Source organism: Ovis aries, chromosome X, assembly GCF_016772045.2.
Source record: "Ovis aries strain OAR_USU_Benz2616 breed Rambouillet chromosome X, ARS-UI_Ramb_v3.0, whole genome shotgun sequence".
In the NCBI taxonomy this organism is placed as follows: domain Eukaryota; kingdom Metazoa; phylum Chordata; class Mammalia; order Artiodactyla; family Bovidae; genus Ovis; species Ovis aries.
In genome coordinates, this window is record NC_056080.1 from 17612761 (window position 1) to 17634287 (window position 21527).

The 21527-nt window shown below is 42.8% G+C and overlaps 1 protein-coding gene across 1 annotated transcript; it reads right to left on the bottom strand.

Annotated features, from left to right (window-relative positions):
* Positions 1-1502: 1502 nt before the first annotated feature.
* LOC114111756 (ARL14 effector protein-like) lies at positions 1503-1958 on the bottom strand. Its single transcript, XM_042242185.2, has one exon. It carries the CDS (start codon positions 1956-1958, stop codon positions 1503-1505), a length of 456 nt encoding a protein of 151 aa, XP_042098119.1.
* Between the last annotated feature and the right edge of the window lie 19569 nt (positions 1959-21527).

The following is a 21527-nucleotide window of genomic DNA, read 5'->3' on the forward strand; positions in this document are numbered from 1 at the left end:
TGCCTCCTGCTGGTTGTGGAAGCCTTTCCCTCACAAAAAGTTGTCAGGATGCTTGAAGAAGTGGTGGGCAAGAGGTCAGGTGAATATGGCGGATGGGGCAAAACTTTTGCACCAACCTAATATCACTATCAGGAATTTCTGATGGAAAGTGATTGGTGTTTGCCCAAGAACAAAACATGGATTTGCTTCAGGGAAGGGGGAAAGAGTTTTTTTTTTTCTCTCTTGGGTCTAAAACACATGCACTTTCTCATACACAAAAAAAAATCAAAGTAAGGAAAATTAAATGCTTTTTATTAATGAATTTGCCACACAGAGACTTTGGGTGAGTTAGTCAGAGGCAAAAGTGGTTTCAGGTGAATATTTTCTAGTGGGTAAACATACATAGCCATGTGGTGGGATAGAGGTAGGGGCCTTCTGTCTATTTTTAGCCCATTATTTCTGCAGCCTCAGCCAGTGCCTGCACAACTGTGTTCAGTGGAAAGTCTCTTTGTGCCGAATCCAAAGCTTCAGAAGAAGCAATTAAATGTTCATGAGACATAAACGTGGAAAAGTGGAAAAAGCAATTTTCTCCTTACAGATAGATCATTTGAATAAAACTTGGTATCAAAGATGACTGAAGAGAAACTTTCCCGATGATGCTGTGGGTGTGAACATTTTCATAGAGATTTTCCCTAGAAACAGTTTTGCACAATAGCTGGCAAACCTGGCCCAGATGTTTCACATCAGTCTTCTGAGATGGTATCTTCACTGAGGTCAGCAGAAACTCTAGCTGAATTTCCTTAAATCCTATACCTCTAAGACCAAGTGCAACTTAGGCCTTAGGAATTTTGTACCACTTTGGCCAATTCTGTGTGGCTGGTAACCTAGCCACTAAAAAACTGCTTTTAAATCATTTCTAGGTAACAATTAGATTAAAATTTGTCCTTTGAAGTCTGCTTCCAGTTGGCATTTTAATATCACTTAAATTGAATCTCTGCTTCTGTGCTCATATGTTGGGTCACGTGGCCATGGGACCTATTAAAGGTTTTGTTTTTTTTTTTTTTAAAAAAAAAACAAATTTCTTTTTAATACTGTTAAAACAGTAACACTAAAAGCATGAGACTATGAGTATGCAGTGCCAAGTCATTCCAAATAGCAATTCTGATTTAGACTTGATGATGTGTAAGGTCCTAACGGTAACTATTATAAACATATGTTCTTTGTCAAGACAAGCTCTCAGCTACAGAATTCTAAAACTCCATCTCCTAAGGTACCAGCAAAGAGGAAAGGGATTTTTAACCCAAGAGCAGAGTAGGAATGGAGTTGCTGGTTACCAGGGGAGGAATCTGAGTCATCACAGCAGGAAGGTTAGAAGAAGGACTTGGTTCTATGGCTTCAGAGAACACTAACTAGTCTAAACTATATTTTTAAAACTTTTTTCCCCCAGTCCTACAATTCACCCAGGAGACAGAGGCTGGTGTAACTGCAAAGCAGAGAAAATGGATCAGCCTGGAGGGCTGCTCCTAGTCGGAGAGGTCGAATGGCATCTTGCTGATGACCTCGCCATTCTCGTCGACTATGGTGTGGTAGACCCAGCGGCGGTTGCAGCGGCAAGTGGGCCCGCACTTGGTGGAGTTACACTTGGGGCACGGGTAGAAGCAACCCAGGCAGTCTTCATCAAGGCAGTCACACAGGTCAGCCTGATTGAAGGTGAGCCTGCCCTTTTGGTCATACTTGTTGACTTTGCGTTTTACAGGAACAAACACATTCTTCCTTGCCATTTGCCCTTCCTTTATCAGCTGCCTTAATTTAGGGTTGAAGTTGGCTACCTGAGGCCCGGGATTTTGAAATGACAACCGTTTTAACTGCCGCTCCACCCGTTTCATCTGCTTCAGTTCCATCTCACTTGGTTTCTCAGGAGAACTTGGACGTGCAGGTCTCTCTCGCACGGAACTGCTTTTTTCTGCTTGTTCACTCATTTCTGCTCACCTGGGGACACAAACAAAGTCAGCAACCATTTGTGGGAGCTCAGTCAACCATGAGGACGCTGGAGCTGGTAAACGTCATTTCAGAATGGGCCTATGAACTCTTTACTTCAAACCTGGGTTAAGTGGATAGGAGCAAGTTTATCAACACCAACAAATCTTTGGACAAAAGTGCTTTTATCAGATAGTGTTTCCTCCTTGATTTAACCATCTCTTTTTTCTATCAACTGTTTAAATAAGCATTCATGTTGGTCTAGACTAGTACTTCTCAAACACTAATGTGCATATGAATCAGGAAACATCTTGTTAAAAACTAGATTATGATTCAGTTAGGACTGGGGTGGGGCCGGAGAATCTACCTGTCTAATGTATGCCCAGATTATACTGATATTGCTAATTCCAAACCTACTTTGAGTCTCAAGGGCCTAGAGCTAAACCAATAGTGATCAGGGGCCACAATTGCTTGATCAGGGGCAGAAATTGCTTCGATTTAACAGAAACCCAGTTATTCTTCTTAGGTGAGTGGCCCTAGGATAGAAAAACAGCAGTTTTTATGTAAAGAATCTCTTTCTCTCCACAATCCCCCCCACCACAGCCCCCACACAAGGCAAACTCTTGACTTTTCCTCCAGCGAAATTGGTTTGAACAAAGAAAATATTGTTTGAAGCACTTCAGATCAATAAACATATTCCTTGTTTCTAATGACTGTAGTAAGTAATGGAAATTGGATGGTCATTTATAGCAATTGCCTTTTCTCATTAAAACATCAGCACATTAGCTATGGTTTCTTTTGTTTGAAGTCATGTCCAATTCTCAGGAAACACTCTACAAGCTACTTTAAGGTAATTCATCATATTGAATTAGTGACTGGTTTCTAAAAGGCTTTCTAAGGTTAGAACACTCTCAAGGACTTTCAGTGTCATTTCACCTCTCTCCATGTCTCACTGTCTCTGTGTGTCTGTCTCTTCCCTCACCACTCCCCCCATCCCTCTGTTTCTCTCCTAATTGGCCCATGTCCTACGGACTCCACAAAGCTTCCCAAACTACTAACAACTTAAGGTAGAGAGGCAGAGGATGCCCATTTCTTTAAGGATGTTCTGCCTAGCTTCCAGAAGCAAACTGGCCAAAAGGAAGAGAGACAGAGGATGGGGCATCAGCTGTGAGAGGATCACCATACTAGAGAAAAATTCCCTTTGCTCTCACTGGAGAGTTTCAGGCAATTCCAGAGGACTGGCCACACTCTGTTTGATACATACTACTAATTTCACACAACAGGTTCCCTTTTAGGTCTTCCTTGGCATTTGAACGATGTAGTGTCTATAGAGAGGGAAAAGCAAATGCTTCCCCTGAATCTCTCTCTTGAATTGGATTTATTTGCCAGGATCTTGTTGAGTAAATACCCAGGACAGAAATAATACAGTTTCATAATTTCTATCTAAGTTACTCCAATGTCTTGGCAGGTCTAGAACATTTAGTTTTTTATTACTCTTATTCTCTGAGTTGTAATTTCATAGTTGACTCCTTACCTTACTTTTTCTGGGGGAAAAAGGGTAGCAGCTACCTTTCTGATACATTACCCTAGGCAGAGGAGCCTCAGGCCTCACACTGCCAGGGATCAAACACTAGCACTGTCTTCACCAACTATCTGACTTTAACTTAAGATGACTTCAGCTGCTTAACCTCAGTTTCCTCATCTGAAAATGGGGATAATAATAGAACCTTCTCTATGGGTATGCCCTAAATTAGGTGCAGTGAGAACTTCAAAGATGATATAAGACCAGGTTTCTGCCCGCAAAGGTTTGGCAATCTCCACTGGAGAGATCAAGTGTCTGCAGCTCACTGCAAGGACAGGGAACGGAGCTCCAGTTCAGATTCTGAGAACCCTATGGGGGGTGGGGGTGGGGTTCATAATAATCAAACATCAATAGAGGCATCCCTATTTAGAACTAAGCTTTATATCTTCTTTCTGCACCCCCCCCAGTTTAGTGAGGTGCTCAGTCACTCAGTTGTGTCCACCTCTTTGCAACCCCATGGACTATAGCCCTCCAGGTTCCTCGGTCCATTTTCCAGGCAAGAATATTGGAGTGTGTTGCCATTCCCTTCTCCAGAACTAACCTTTTCATCTTAAAGAATTCTGGTTCATCCCCATAATGGTAAAAGAAGTGAGTGTGTGAGTGAGTGAGTGTGTGTGTGTGTGTGTGTGTGTGCATGTGCAAATTTACCACCGTAACTCAGGCTAAAGCCACCATTTTTTTCATTCATTCAGCAAATATTGATCAAGAGTATACCATATATGCTAGGAATTGTGCCCTATTTATTGCAGTCACAATTGCACACACAAGTCCAGAGTCCTTCAAGCAGTGGTCCTTACAGAAGTGAATAAATTGGGGTAAAAATCTTTCACTCTTCAATTAAGCAAAATATCTGTATAGGCCAATTTTAAGGCACAGTATTTGTTTTAGAAACAGGCATCAAGACTCTGGTGGAGAAACTCAAAGTTTAGTTATGAATAGCTGTGTACCAACAGAGAATGCGATGGCACCCCACTCCAGTACTCTTGCCTGGCAAATTCCATGGATGGAGGAGCCTGGTAGTCTGCAGTCCATGGGGTCTCTAAGAGTCTGACACGACTGAGCGACTTCACTTTCACTTTTCACTGTCATGCACTGGAGAAGGAAATGGCAACCCACTCCAGTGTTCTTGCCTGAAGAATCCCAGGGACAGGGGAGCCTGATGAGCTGCCGTCTACGGGGGTCACACAGAGTCGGACATGACTGAAGTGAGTTAGCAGCAGTAGTATCAGCATCTGTGAACCAAACACAAACCTGATTCTCAACTATAGAAAGTAGAATCAGGTTACAGTGAGACCTTTTACTGCAGGAGCACTGGATATTGCAAGTAAAATCACCAGGCAGCTGAACAGATGTGGCCATCTTATGTTCAGCTATAGCACACTCAAGACTTCCCTGGTGGCTCAGATGGTAAAGGGTCTGCCTACAATCTGGGAGACCCGGGTTCAATCCCTGGGTGGGAAAGATCTCCTGAAGAAGGGAGTGGCCACCCACTCCAGTATTCTTGCCTCCCCCGCCCCCCACCCAGAAAAGGGTTCAAGGAAATATTGGGCTTCCCTGGTGGCTCAGAGGTTAAAGCGTCTGCCTGTAATGCAGGAGACAAGGGTTCAGTCCCTGGGGCAGAAAGATCCCCTGGAGAAGGGAATGGCAACCCACTCCAGTACTCTTGCCTGGAGAATCCCATGGACGGAGGAGCCTGGTGGGCTACAGTCCATGGGGTCGCAAAGAGTCGGACACGACTGAGCGACTTCACTTTCTATAGCACACTCACACTTTGACATGAAATATGTTTGTGAACCAGAATTGTTAGCTTAAACCCCAGGGTCTCTTAAACCCTTGACCTTTCTTAAAATTGTTGGGAGGATATGTTGAGGCAAACAGTTTAGGGAAATTCAGAATAGAAATAAATGCTCGGTGAATGCATTTGAACCCTTGACATTCCAATCCTGTTGGTCAGGAAAGATCTTGCTATTTTCACAGGGAAGTAATTTTTCTGTTGAAATCACTTTGAAGGTAACCTTATTTTCTTCTTGTCACTCAACAATTTATTTACTTGTCATAAAATAAAGTGAAAAAACTCTGAGCCCAACCACATAAAAGTCTTGCATGCATGAGCTTTATCACTATCTTTCTTACCATAGTTCTCTTAGTCCTTAAATTTCATGGTGCTGAAAATATCCTTTTTGTGTTTCTTTTCTGGATTGTTCTCCCTCTGAGCAATGGTTACCAGAATCTTTTAGAATGACATGTATTTGCTAATTGGATTAAAGGCGAGATAATGGAAGACTTTTTTCTCCAACTATCTGGGTGATATTCTTAATATGGAAAACAGATGTTTCAACATCTTTTTGCATCTTTGTGTCCATGATTACTGTTCATGATTTCAGAATATTCCAAATGATTCCAATTCACTTTCCACATAGTTGGAAGCAGGAAGCCATTAAGATGAACCCCTTTCAACTTACATGTCATAATAGGAGGTGAAAGAAGGTAGAAAAGGGAGGGAGGAGTCCATTAGACTTGTTCTTGGTTGATGTTTTTTATACTTCTCTCAGCTCTCAAAACTGTCTTTTTCTTTAATTCACTTATTGAAGCAGTTGATGCTTTTTATTATCCCACGCGCATAGATTAAAAATATTAAAATATACTTACTCAGTGGAAGATGAAAGATAATCCTTATTTAGATGGTTACACTACTTTCACCGAAGACAGTCCTTTTACCTAAAGCACCATAAAAACAGTTTATCATCTATTCATTAGGGGGAAAATGTGTTAAATGTAACACACAGATAAAATCTCCTGTCCTTCCCAATAACTGTGTCTCTTAACTTTCATCTTTCATCCAAAAAGTTTATACAACTATTGTAGGCCATTGGTATTTGAGAAAATGGGAGGAAAATGGTTATTACTGAAATAGACTTCATGAAAAATAGTTTCAAATGTTCAAATTATGTTTAAAAAGAAAAAAGCGAAGGGGGCAAAAGAAATCTTATTCTAGTAGTACCCTGGCTGAAAGTTTCAACAAATTTAGTCTTTTAAAAAAACCTTCAGTAACAGTAATAATGAAAGAGATCCTTTTCATTTAACAGTGAGAATGACTAATTTGCCATTAGAAAAACTTCACATTTTCCATAACTGATACTGGGAATCAAAGATGTTTGGGAACATTGTCTATATTTGAGGTTATACGAAAGCCTTGATGTATACACAAGTGGAGATTCTTGGGTCCTGCACCCAGAAATTCCAATTCATTACTTCTGGGGGGTTGCCTGTGACTCTGCATTTTTAACAAACAGCCCTGGTGATTCTGTATTGGTGGTTCAAGGACCACACGTGGAGAAGGGTGGCTGTGTAACTCTCCTGAGATTGTTACAGAGCCCAGCTCTGCCTGCAATCCTCTGCTCACACAGCTGTTGCTAAATATCCTTCAACAAAGATCTTTAGGGAGATGACTTTCATACAGTGATATCTTAAGATGCATTCGGAGTGATCCTCAGTTATGACAGTTAAACACCTTTGATTAATTCACTATACTCTAACTGAAATTAGTAAATATACGAAGGTGTACCTGGGAAGTGTCTACAACCACACTACATATTTGGCCAGAACCCTCTGGTTAAATAGAGGTGGGGCTGCCTATTCACCTAGGTTTGAAATACAAGTGCAATATTAGAATTCCAATGAAGGACTCTTAGCCTACCACCATTATATACTGGGGTCTTCCCTGGTGGCTCAGAGGTTAAAGCGTCTGCCTGTAATGCAGGAGACCCGAGTTCGATCCCTGGGCTGGGAAGATCCCCTGGAGAAGGAAACGGCAACTCACTCCAGTACTCTTGCCTGGAGAATCTCATGGACGCAGGAGCCTGGTAGGCTACAGTTCACGGGGTCACAAAGAGTTGGATGTGACTGAGCCACTTCACTTTATTATATACAGGAGAAGAGATGATGTCATTTGGAGCAAATCATAAGAGACAGCGCCCATACATTAAACAGTTGTTGAAAGGGTAAAGAGAAGGGGTTGAATTTAGACAAAGATCTGGTTATTGTGACAACTGGTGTATAGTATAGTCTGTTTTGCTGAATTTCACCAGCTCTTGCTTCTGTTTATCTTTCTAAATAAAATTAGATGTGTTCCAGCAGGCAGAATTTAAGAAGGCTTCTGGTGAATTCTAGACTGTCTCTGAGTAGTGTGTCCCTCATCACAAATACCTGGAGTGGGGGAGGATCCAGAAAGCTGCCACGCCCACAGAACTGCTTTTCTCTGCCTGCAAAGAGTGCTAGACCAGTTCTACAAAGGAGGCCAGACAAGCCCTTCCAAATGAGGCACAAGGTAGAGTTCCTATGGGATCCAACTATTTATTTCTTCCCTCTTTACCCACCCTTCTTTTCTCCTCTGTTGACACCCTGCAGAAGGGAAGTGTGGAAGAATGTATTATTTGTTCATAATTTTTCCTTCTATTCTCTGTATTGTGCCATAGTTTCACTAGGTAGATTATACTTCTCCATCCCATTGACCTTGAAATTCACCATATGACTTGCTCGGGCTAAGGGAAAATGGGCACAAGTGACCATTAATGGGTTCTGCACTGAGATGTTAAAGGGCATTGCAAAATTCTGCCAAGTTCTTCCTGTATTTCTGTCATCTGCCATGAGAAGTGCATACCCCAGGAAGCTGCCGACTGCAAAATGAGACACATATGAACAGACCTCAGTCTGATTCACAGCCTTAAGCAGAGCTGCCATAAAGTGACCCACAGACACATGAGTAAGAACATCAATGGTATCTTGGTCAACCACTAAGATTTAGGGGTGGGGTGTTTGCTATGCAGCAGCATCATAGCCTTAGCCAAATAGCACACCAGGGTGACTGCCATTTACTTGGGACTCACTCCTTGCCAAGCACCACTAACATAACCTCCTTTAATCTACAAAATTTCCTCCTGAGATCTGCTAATGCTTCGCTTCCATCTTTCAAGAAACATCTGCTCAGAGAAGGCAAGGACTCATAGCTAACAAGTGGCTGAGCCAGAAACTCAAATTCACATGTACCCACGTTCAAATATTGCATTGGCCAAAAAGTTCATTTGAGTTTCTTGGGACGTTTCATGGAAAAACCAGAATGAACTTTTTGGCCCACCCAATACAATGATTGTTCCATGGCTTTTTCCTATTTTCCTGCAGTTGAAACCACAGGTGATAGCAACAACAACCACATAAAACACAATTTCACTCTTTTATGAAGGGCACTTTCCTGGGTCTCTTTTCAATCCAATTACTAATTGGGATACTTAAGTTCTGTTTAGTTCTGCTCTAGATTGAATCCTAGCCCATGAGATTTCAAATGGTAAGTCTTCAGTTTGGAAAGTATTGTGCTTTAGAAACCACAGGAAGGCTTAAAAGAGACTGGAATTTTCTGAAGTTATAGGTAGGAGAGAAACTGTACCAGATAAAAACCAGTTGAGCCTGTGTTTTGAGCTTTTCTTGACTAAACCAGACAGACTCCACAGAAACTACTCAGGATCCTGCTTTCTACCCCACTGCAAGAGACAACCATTCAGAAAGCAACGCCAGTATTGTTCCAGTGACACTCAGAAGGAAATATTGCTCATCTCTGGCTGCCTGTTAGAATCAATTGGAGAACCTGAGGGGGGAAAAAAAAATCTGGGTCCTGCTGACAAACAATCGACATTTCTGGGTAAGAAGCTGAGCATGTTTTTTTGTTTGTTTGTTTGTTTGTTTGTTTGGTGGGGGGAATGTGAATTTTTTAAAGTTCCCCAGGTAATTCTATTTTCTTTGACCACACTGAGTAGTGTGCGGGATACTAGTTCCCAGATCAGGGACCAAACCCTGGTCACTCCCCCAACCCCGTCTGCAGTGGAAGCATAGAGTCCCAACCACTGGACCACCAGGGAAGCCCCCCAGGTGACTCTAATAGGCAGCCAAATTTGCGACCCACTAAGCTACAGTGGTGGCTAAGATGGCAAGAATCCACCTGCTAATGCAGGAGATGTGGGTTCCATCCCTGGGTGCAGAAGATCCCCTGGAGGAGGGCATGGCAGCCCACTCCAGTATTCTTGCCTGGAGAATCCCATGGACAGAGGAGCCTGGTGGGCTACAGTCCATGGGGTCGCAAAGAGTTGGACACAACTGAGCAGCTAAACACAGTGCAAGCTCTAATAGAAGATGGGCTTCCCTGGTGGCTCAGTGGTAAAGAATCCACCTGCTAATGCAGGAGATGTGGGTTCCATCCCCACTCCAGTATTCTTGCCTGGAGAATCCCATGGACAGAGGACCCTGGTGGGCTACAGTCCACCGGGTTGCAAAGAGACACGATGGAGAGACCCAACAACAACAACAAAAGCTAGAAGATGGAGACAAAAAATGTATTTGCTGATTTGCTGATACTTAACATTAAAACCCAGTTCTAGTCAGTGACTCACTCATGGAGACTGGAGTGTCAGCTGTGCATGTCTTTGAACTTCCTTCCTACTCTCCGATCATCATTCTTTACCATTTCTCTTTCCTCCGTGGAATATGTACTGAATCTATAGTTATTTACTGAAATCCACATCTATGTTAATTCCTAAAGTGGTGTTTGCCAAGGGTTAGCCTGTGAAAGTTTATAGAGTTTGTAAAGAATTCACTAAAACTGTTATCTGCTAGCTTAAAGAGGAGAGATGTCAGTGGCTTCATTAGCCAAATAAATAAAGCCCAGACTGTCATTTATAGTGATTGTATACATGGTTCATACTCTCCTATGAATATTTTGGAGCACTGATTCTAGTTTAATTTGCACATACAAGTTCCCAAGGATTAGCTGTGACCGGCATAGCCCAAAATTGAGACATGTATGCTATCTTGCTCCTGCATACAGAGACCCCTTGTGGCACTTAGCTGACTGCCTCCCAGGATATGTGAGAAACTTTCTATTTCTTTTACAGTAAGATACACAGCTCTCTTACTGCACTGGTGGCAACTGATTTTTTTCGACGCATTTGAATGAAAATAATATCTAAGATTTATGGAGTATTGTCTATGTGCCAGGCACTATGCTTAGTGTTCTACACGCATTAACTCATTTAATCCTTAACTCTATGAGGTAGATGATCTAGTTATTGTCCTCATTTTAGAGAAGAAAAAAACTGAGGCACAGAAAAATTAAGTAAGCTGTCTAAGGTCACACACCTATTAAAGGATAAAGCTGGAATTTGAACCCAGAAAATCTAGTTCCAGAATCTGGATTTTGAGCCACTAGAAATACCACATCCTTTAGTAGGTAGTGGACTGATCTGAGTACATTTTAGGAGAGGCTGTAGAGAAACCAGTGGTCTTGTCACTGCTAGCGGAAGTGCAAACTGGTACAACCACAAAGAAACGGTTTGATAACAGTTGATACCTACTAAAGCTGAACACCTGCTTACCCTATGACCCAGTACTTCCTGGGAACATATCCCAAAACAGTGCATACTTGTGTTGATAAAGGACATGAATTTGGGTGTTCGTAACAGCACTGAACTGGAAACTACCCAAAGGTCCATCAACAGGAAAGCGGACAAACACATTCTAGTGTATTTATTGGAGAAGGCAATGTCACCCCACTCCAGTACTCTTGCCTGGAAAGTCCCATGGACGGAGGAGCCTGGTAGGCTGCAGTCCATGGGGTCGCGAAGAGTCAGAACCACTGAGCGACTTCACTTTCACTTTTCACCTTCATGCATTGGAGAAGGAAATGGTAACCCACTCCAGTGTTCTTGCCTGGAGAATCCCAGGGACGGGGGAACCTGGTGGGCTGCCATCTATGGGGTCACACAGAGTCGGACACGACTGAAGCGACTTAGCAGCAGCAGTGTATTTATACCGCTGTGCAGCAATGAGGAGAAAAAATGTACCACTACACAGAGTAATAAGGAAGGCTCTCACAAACATAATGCTGACTGAGAGAAGTCAGGAAAAAGAGTACAGGCTATATGTTTCTATTTATATAAAGTACAGAGGCAGGCAAAAGGCATCTCTGCTATTAGGGGTCAGGCTATTGGTTACCTGAAGGGGGAGAAGCTATGTCTGGAAGGAGTATTTGGGGAGGGGGCTTCTGGAGTTGTGGGTAAAGATGTATTTACTTATTTGTGCTATGTGGCTTGTGGGATCTAGTTCCCAGACCAGGGATTGAAACCATGCCCCCTGCAGTAGAAACACGGAATCCTAACCACTGGACTGCTAGGGAAATCCCAAGTCCTCTTTATTGATCTGGTTATTGGCCACAGCATGTTTAGAGTTCTGAAAGTTCAGTGACCTTTACATTTAGGTCACATGCACTTTTCTGTATGTACACTATCTATCAATAAAAAGTTTGCAAGGGTACTACCTGTGATCCAATATTACCTAGAGATAGGAGATTTCATTAAATATTTTCAAATAAACAATGCATATGTGAGGAAAGTAGTCATTCCAGGCAATCAAAGAGTAAGTTTCTGCTCTCTCCAGTTCTTCCCCCACTTTCCTGCATTTATCACAAATGCCAACCTGATGATTTAATATGAGAAAATGATCAATTGGGTCAGGTATATGGAACGGGTTCAGTGTGCTTGCCTCCAGACAGGAGTTCAAAGGCAGGGTTTACTAATGAGAGTTGTATTAAGGTACGGTTGGTAGGAGGTATCAAAACAAAGGGTCCCAGGCTCACTCCCTTTGCATCTCCTGGAGCACTCATGAGGGTGTGGAAATAGCTTGCTTTTGTAGACATCTTCAAGAATGAGGAAACTGAGGTCTCCGGTAAGAAGTGACTGACTCCACATGACACTCTGCCTAAGGGCAATCCCCTCTGAGGAGAGAGTCACTGGAAGCCGGTGGACCAGCTCACAGTAGGAATTCTCACTACTCCTGCTCACCTGTGTAAGCCACCCCTTTATATTTGAGGGGTAGAGCCCAATCCACCATGTCCTGTTTATCCCACTTCTGCCCTGGACAGAAAGACTTCATTAACTGTCACAAAGGCAATGCTTTACCAGTGAGAGCACTAACTTCTGTTTTCCTAAAAAGTATGCCTACAAAAACCTTTCATCACTATAGATGCTGTCAGCCAAGTTCTTTCTGGTAAGTTCTACAGGGAAGAACTTTTGATTCTAGATTAAAAATTATAATCAAAACAGCCACAAAAGTCACCTCTGTTATCAGGCAAGACATGAACCTGGCCATCTTACCGGGCTTTCTTTTTCTTCCTCTGTGCACTGCACAGAATTATGGATAATTAAATATAACATAACTTTGGCAAATACTTTTCTTAGAATTCTCCTGATTATTCTCAGGGGGAAAGTCGTATATAAAGATACTAGGTTGACTTAACTACTAAGTTTACTCATCAATCATTTAGTGAATTTGCTCCAGGTCTTATTTCCAGTTGCATTTTAAATTTCAATCTATTTTCAGAATCAGATTTATTCCCCCCTCCCTCTCCTCATCACCTCTCCCACCACAGAAGCCATGCTGGGATTACCCTTAGCCCCACTAAGCCCTTGTGGGAAAGAAAGACTTCCAGTGAGAAGTGATGAGGGAGGGAGGGAAGGGGAGAGGTGTCGGACTCTTTGCGACCCCATGGACTGTAGCCCACCAGGCTCCTCTGCCTGTGGAATTTCCCAGGCAAGAATACTGGAGTGGGTTACCATTTCCTTCTCCAGGAGATCTGTACAAGTCAGGGATTGAACCTGTGTCTCTTGCATCTCCTGCATTGGCAGGCAGATTCTTTACCACTGAGCCACAAGGGAAGCCCGTCCTGGCATTACCTGAGTTGATGTAAGGTCCCTTTCATCTGGGAGGCAAAAGAGGAAAGATCTCTGGATAGAGGGGTGACGGAAGACAAATTCTTAACCTGGTGTCTGCCCTGTGCCTGATCTGATGAGAGTTCTGGGGCCCCCTAGAGGGAGAGGTCAGTGCCTAATGGCTGAAGGTGCTCTGTTCATCAGAGGTTCTGACATATTGGGCCCAAGAAAGGGTTATGTGATTATTGTGCAGAGGAGATAAAACATGAAAAGAAAATTACTCAAGATACAAAAGGGCGAGAAGGGTTATACTCTCCAGACCTACTCTTCCTGAGACCATCACACAGCACTAGGGCTATAGGATCTTAAAGCAAGCACTGGAGAACAGCAAATCATAGAAGAGAAACAGAAATAGGTGCCTACCTGGCAACCACGAAGGACCAATAGGTACGTGACAACAAACACAGCTCAGAAGAGCATGGGCAAGCGTTTTCCTAACTACCTGGAAGATACTTGCCCTGTGAAGTCCCAGGGCCATCGAGGAATTTCTAGTGGCAGTTGGAAGATCAAGCCACTCAAAATGGCTGTGTTCTTGCTCTCTGTCTCTCTCCTGTCCGACTAGCGCCTACTTCCCCTACACCCTACTCGCAGGACTAACCTCCCCACCTCCTTGCCCCACGGCCCCGCTAACTATAGCTTACCAAACGGCTGATGAGGAGTCTGCCCCTCAACTGGTTTCGGCGATCAGCTGTTTCTGCGCAACGGTCGGGTTGGGTGCCCACGAGTATGGGTTCTTATGTGCGCATGCGTGCGTGATGCGAGCGCACTTGTGTGCGTCTGTGGTGTGCGCATGCGTGCTTGTGTGGGCGTCCGCGTGCATGTGTGGATGCCCGAGTGGGTGCATGGGTGCGTGTCTACGTATGTGCTTGCGTGCGTGTGTGCGTGTGTGGGTGCATGTGCGGGTGCGTGGCTGCATGCGTGAGTGTACGGCTGCATGCTTGGGCGCCTGCGTGTGTAAGCAGGTGCCTGAGTGCATGCGTGCCTGGGCGCCTGTGTGTGTGGGTGCCTGCATGCTTGCACGCGTGTGTGTTCAGCCATGTCTCGGTCTTTGACTGTAGCCTGCCAGGCATTCTCCAACCGAGCATAGCCATTTCCTTCTCCATGGCATCTGCCTGGCAGGGATCACCCGAGGTCAATTCCCATATAATTGGTAATCCTGGCTTCCCCCAGCAGTGAAACCTGCCAACGTGTCCGTCCTGCCTGGTTGCTCCTGCATTGCACGCCATGGGATGTTGTTCCAGGACCTTGCTTGAGCCAGGCATCTTCCATCGGGTAAACCATGATGTCTTCGTCTGTGTCGCTGACTTAGGGCCCTTTCTTTGGTCGTGAAACTGGGCAAGTGAGGCCTTGCTGGCCTGTGGGATGCAACAGAATAGTGGTCTTGGGCTAGGAATCCTTAATTTGGGCATTAATGTGTGTATTTTAAAATTTTATTTAGTTTTTGGGTGTGCTGGATTTTTGTTGCTGCTCGGGGGCTTTCTCTAGTTGGGGAGATCTGGGGCTTCTCACTGCAGTGGCTTCTCTTGCGGAGCACTGGCTCTGGGGCCCGTGGGCTGGGTAGTTGTGGTGCACCGGCTTAGTTGTTTCAGGGCATACAGACAGGGAGGGATTGAACCAGTGTACCTGCATTGGCAGATGGGTTCTTTTCCACTACGTCACCTGGGAAGTCCAGTTTGGGCGTAAAAATGTGACATCATTCATACCCAAACTGCTAAGATCTGGGAAGATTTTAATTATTCCACAGTAGGGTGTGTTGCCCCATCTCCTTGGAAAAGATTATACAGATGGTGTTTTGTCAAACTACTTCCATTTAGGTGCTCTGTGGAAAGAATATTCAATAATCAAAGTAGTTTGAGAATACTGGATGAAATAACATTAAAAAGATGCCTTTACTGAAAAACTCATGTCATTAATGTGCTAATGGGCAGTGAATCTTTGTGTCAATCAGGATATGCTAAGTTATGCTGCAACAAAAATTGACTCTACAATTTCAGTGGTGTATATCAGCAAAGGTTTAATTCACTAGTCCTGCCACACATCATCTTCTCTTTGGGACCTCGGCTGAAGCAATAGACGATTTATCATTTGTTAGTATTCAAGAGAAATTTATCTTTATTTTTACACAGAATAAAGTGCACAGGTCTTATGATTTTCTGTGTAGAAGTGCAGGGAAGTTAATGCCCATGGGACAAACTTTGATCAGTGTAGAGACAGGAGACAGCAGAGAGTCAGCAGCTAAGTTCCCTATGCGTTCCCTCTCTGATGGGCTGTACTGGGGCACAGTTCTTTCAGCTTGGTACCTGGTGGACACACCTGAGAGAATCAGGTGTTTCTCTCATGGAGTTTGATGGAAAGTTTGTTGGGAAGCAGTGACCAGTATCACAGGACATCCTCTTATATTTGAATATTGATTCATTTATTTGGCTGCTCGGAGTCTTCGTTGTGGCACGTGGGATCTTTAGTTGTGGCGTGTGAACTCTTCTTTGCGGCATGTAGGATCTAGTTCCCAGACCAGGGACTGAACCCAGGCCCCCTGCTTTGGGAGTGTGGAGTCTTAGCCACTGGAGCACCAGGGAAGTCCCTCACCTTGTATTTGAATGTCTCTCTTTTCTCCTCACTTTAGCTGCCATGGATTATACCTCCCATGAAAGCTTTAGCATTTAAACCTTTCTTCAGGCTCTGTTTTCCAGGGAACCCAGGCTAACACAGTGTGGGAAAATATCAGGGCTTTCTGGTCTCATAGACCAGTGGAATTGTGCTATGTTAGGCCTCCTTGGTATTTCTCCATCTCACAAAGTACACCCTCAGCTTTGCACATACTATTTCTCTATATGGAACATTCTTCTTTCAGACATACGCATGGTTTATTCCCTCACCTGCTTCAGGTCGTTGCCCAAATATTGCGTACTTACTGAGACCATCCCTGCTCTCCTGTTTAAATTTGCACACATATACTGCACTGTATTCCTTCACCCCCCCCCATTTACTTTGTTTATTGTTATCTCCATAGTATATCTCATCATTCCTGGTAAGCTCCATGTGAGAGGAAAAACATTCAGTAAGTATTTGTGGGGCAGCTGGATGGATGGATGGATGATGGATGAATGGATGGATAGAGTGATGAAGAATAGATGAACAGACGGAACAGTCGGTGATAAGGAGCTGTTCTTTTTCATGGTTCAGGATCTCTGTAAATATGGTATAAAATAACTGCAAATGAATTTCAGTTTCAGGATTCATGGGCAGTTCAGAAAAGAACTCTTGAATCAAACTGTGCTGAATGTTTTCTTCAGTTACTCCCATCAATGGTTGAGCTAATCAATTTTGGAAGGCATCCTAGTATGCCTCCCAAACAGTCTCATTAGGCTGTTTGAAACTATTCATGTCAGAACATCGCACTTTTATCCCTTCCTTTTTCATCGTTAATTAATGGATTAAAAGTCCACTATAGCAGTGTTAAAATCCAGCCCAGGAAGAAGGTGGTCCTGACTGCTGGCTACCTGCATCTCATTCCATCTGATGCTGCTGAGGCCTGCCCATCAGTGTGCATTTGAGGGAGACAACAAAAACCCACTGATAAGATGGCTGGAGAGCTTGCTAAGTTTAGAGTCATCCATTAAAGGACTCTCCTTTTTAGCAAAATGGAAGTTTGTTCTTTAAAATTTTGTTTTGATTTATTGATTTATGTAGAGATAAAAGAATGCTTGGATGTTTAAGCCTGATCAGCTTGGGTTCACAACATCATTCTACCTATATTGAGATGAAGAAAGGCCGTCTGTTTGTCTGGAAGAGAATTGACTCGCTTTTGAGTACCTTGTAAAGTGGCAAATGATGAACCATTTTAAGTGGGTTGCTTTAGTTATGTCTACAGTTTGTTTAGTATTTTAACTATTTCTAAGGCACGATGTAATGTTGGGAAATGAGTATAAACCCGAGTTTGGGTGGTATCTGGATGTTTGTAGCCCTTCTTTAGCGCCTATAATTCTACCCATAAGAGCTTCTACTTAGTGCTTATGTTGATCCAGGAATCACATTCAATGCTTCCAGTATGCTGTTTTTCCTTCACAACAATCTTAGGAGTGAAATATTACTATATCCCCATTTTAAAGCTCAGGAAACTGCCATTTAATGGGGCTAAGAACCTGCCCAGGGTCTTACAGCCATTAAGGATCACAGGTATGGCTTTAGCATGTGTGTTGTTCAGTTGCCCTGTCATATCCCACTCTTTGTGACCCCATGGACTGCAGCACGCCAGGCCTCCCTGTCCCTCACCATCTTCCGGAGTTTGCCCAAGTTCATGTTCATTGCATCAGTGATGCCGTTCAGCCATCTCATCCTCTGACACCCTCTTCTCCTGCCCTCGATCTTTGCCAGCATCAGGGACTTTTCCAATATGTTGTCTGTTTGCCAATACTGGAGCTTCAGCTTCAGCATCAATCCTTCCAGTGAATATTCAGGCTTAATCTCCCTTAAGATTGACTGCTTTGACCCCTCACTGTCCAATGCATGAAAGTGAAAAGTGAAAGTGAAGTCGCTCAGTCGTGTCCGACTCTTAGCAACCCCATGGACTATAGCCTACCAGGCTCCTCCGTCCATGGGGCTTTCCAGGCAAGAGTACTGGAGTGGGTGCCATTGCCTTCTCCTCTATACTCCAGCACATGTTGGCAATTTGATCTCTAGTTCCTCTTCTTTTTGTAAACCCATCTTGGACATCTGGAAGTTCTTGATTCACCTAATTCTGAAGCCTAGCATGCAAGATTTTAAGCATGACCTTACTAGCGTGGGAAATGAGTGCAATTGTCTGATGGTTAGAACATTCTCTAGTACCACCTTTCTTGGGAATTGGGTTGAGGATTGACCTTTTCCAGTCCTGTGGCCACTGCTGGGTCTTCCTGATTTGTTGGCATAATGAATGCAACATTTTAATGGCATCCTCCTTTAGAGATCTGAATAGTTCTGTTGGAATTCCATCGCATCCACTAGCTTTATTAACAGCAGTGCTTCTTAAGGCCCACTTGGCTTCACACTCCAGAACATCTGGGTTTGGGTGACTAACCACACCATTGTAGTGATCCGGTTCATTAAGATCTTTTTTATACAGTTCTTCCGTGTATTCTTTCCATCTCTTCTTGATCTCTTCAGCATCTACTAGGTCTCTACCATTTTGATCCTTTATTGTGCCCATCTTTGGGTGGACTCCATGCTTGCAGACTCCTGAATCCAAGCGCTGGGGTTTGAAGAAAAAAGGAAAAGGCTATATAAAAAGTGTTGAGTTCTAAACTCTCAAGTGATAAAATGTAGATGATTCAATACTACTGACATATTTCTAACCCTGGTAGAATCCACCTTGTTCAGGAGGAGGGACACACACATGCACACACACACACACACACACACACAGACACTCACACACAGATACACTTTTATTTATATGCACATACACATTCACACACACCAGCCCTTGGCCATTCACACCAGGGCAATTAGCAGACACTCATATTCTGGGAGCCTTCAGGCTCAGAGCCAAGTTAAAAGACAGACCAAGTGCATAACTGCTCTGAGCACCAATCTATAAAGGTAATACCATTTCCAATGGAAATCAGAAATATGGTACCATTTAACTCAGATCTCCATGTGTGACTCCTTCTATAACCATCAAAATGCAAATCAGTCCTGCTTTAGCGCAGTAGACAGTAGAATGACAAAAACTATCCTGGCGCCAGTTCTACTCCCTCAGTAAGAAACTGTTGCATTAAGATTGCAAGGACACCATCAGAAGCACATATCTAATTCTTAGTTTGCTTCAGAGGCAACCATCAGTCTGCTTTCTGTCTCTATGGATTTGCCTGTTTTGGATATTTCATATAAATGGAATCATACAACATGTGACCTTTTTGTGTTTGGCTTCTCAGTGTAATATGCTCGGGCTTCATCCCCAAGGTAGTGTGTATCACTACTTTAACCACAGACACTTTTAACTCACTTGACATCCTCCTGTTCCCACTTCACCCTACAAACACACTGGATAGGAGCTTGTGGTCTTGAAACTGAGCCAGACTCTGTGGGGCCTTCCTGGCAACATACCCTCCATGTCTCCTACCTCTTGTTTATAAAAAGGATTTAGCCTCTTAGACCTTCCCCATGTTCCAAAGAGTATATTTAATCAGAGAAGTGAGAAAATGCAGAAACAACAACAATAGCAGTCAAGCAAGACAAAATTACAGCAGTTTAACCATAAAATGAAATCAAAGACCTTTAGTTCCTCCTTAAGGGTTATAGATAATATCCTGAGCCATACCTTGAATCGTTTCTGAGGATACTAAAACCATACCAAGGGTCAGAAAGTAACTGCATGCTGACCACAAGCATGTAGACCCCAGACTGGCTGGAACCAGAAGGTTGATGATGTTAACTTCCAATATACCACCCAGTTACCTCACCACAACCAATTAGAAGAATGTCCACGAGCTGATCATGCACCCTACAACCTTCAAACCTAATAATGTTGCTTTTAAAAACCCTTGCCTGAAAGCCATCAGGGGGTTCAGGTCTTTTGAGCATGAGCTACCCATTCTCCTTGCTTGGCCCTGCAATAAACACTGTCCTTTCCGTTACCCAACCCCATGTCAGTAGGTTGATTTTGCTGCACGTCAGGCAAGCAAACCCAAGTTTGGCTCAGTAACCATCTCTTCAGTCCTCTCCCACAGTTTTGTTCTTCTTTTTTTTTTTAATCAAGTGCCTCTTTGGCGAAAGGGTGGCTGTTTATTCAAGTATATGTGTGTCGTATCCCATAGACTTATTTAATAGTTTAAATGGACATAAGAAGAAAATACCCAAAGATAATCACGCTAAATAGCTATATCACTCTGGATATGTCACTTAATCTCTCTTACACTTAGTTTCTTCACAACGAGACTGGATCCAAGCCCTAAGAGTCATTGTAATGAAAATTGTATGATTCTTTTCCCCAGACATTCTGGCTTATTTGTTCCTTCATCTGTTATTCCAGAGAGCTACTTTTTCTCTGTGGTATATTAGAGTAAAACTGATACTGATGAACCACTGGGTGTGTGATCCTGGAGGTTATAAACCATAGCTTGGATGAGTTTACAATTCAGTTGGGGCTGTGAAATAGATGAGCATGTGACAACAGGGATATTTATAGCCAGAGGACAAATCTTGTTAAGAGGGATTAAATATTCATTGTTGAGCAACATACGTACCCTGTAGAGAACCTGGTAGAAGTGCCAACAAGAAATATCAGTCTGCCCTCGTCTTCACGTGTCACTGCCCTCTTTGATTTGACCAGTCATCTGTGGGCCAAATGGCTACAGAATGCTTCTGGAAAGCAAGAGGCATTTTAAAATTAAAGTTTACCTAGCTGGTACACCAGACAGAACATTCTCTCTTGAATTTTAGTGCTCAATTTGTTTTTATTTGTTCTAAACTTTTATTATAAGACTTCAAACACACAGCAAAATTGAAAGAATTTTACCATAAACCCCTATATACCTACCTCCTAGGATCTACTGTCAACATTTTACTGTACTTGTTTTATTATATATTTATCCATCGTTCTATCCATTCATTGATCCATCTTTTTTTTTTTTAAAGGATTTTGAAGTAAATTACAGATGTCCTTATGCATGCCATTAGAATTTTAGGCTTTGTTTGTCAGTTTTTCTGTTGATGTAAAATGTATATACAATGAAATATGGAAATCTTAAAGTATGCATTCATTGAGTTTTGACAGCTGCACACAACTGGTTAATCCAGAATGCTATCAAAGCAGATAATGTAGCATTTGTTTTTTAATTTAATTTTTATTATAAATATGTTGTTCTCAAAAATGTGATAGCATGACTAGTTAAACTGAAAGGCTACAGTCACCTGCCCCTTCCTCTCAATCTCATCTGTCTGCTTCTCAAAGGCAAGTACTTTCAAATCTTTTACCTACTTCTGGGAATTCTTTCTATATCCCTGTATAGAATGTTAATACTTCTATTTCTTAAGTTTTCAATTTTAGAATTTTCTCTTGGTTAGCTATTTGGAAGAATGAGATTTAGCTACCTCAAACAATTCCTTAAACATATACTTTTTCTTCCCTCCACCCTGAATATATTTATAGCATGTATTTGGTTAAATTAATATGCAGTGTTTATATTATTTCAACTATGAAA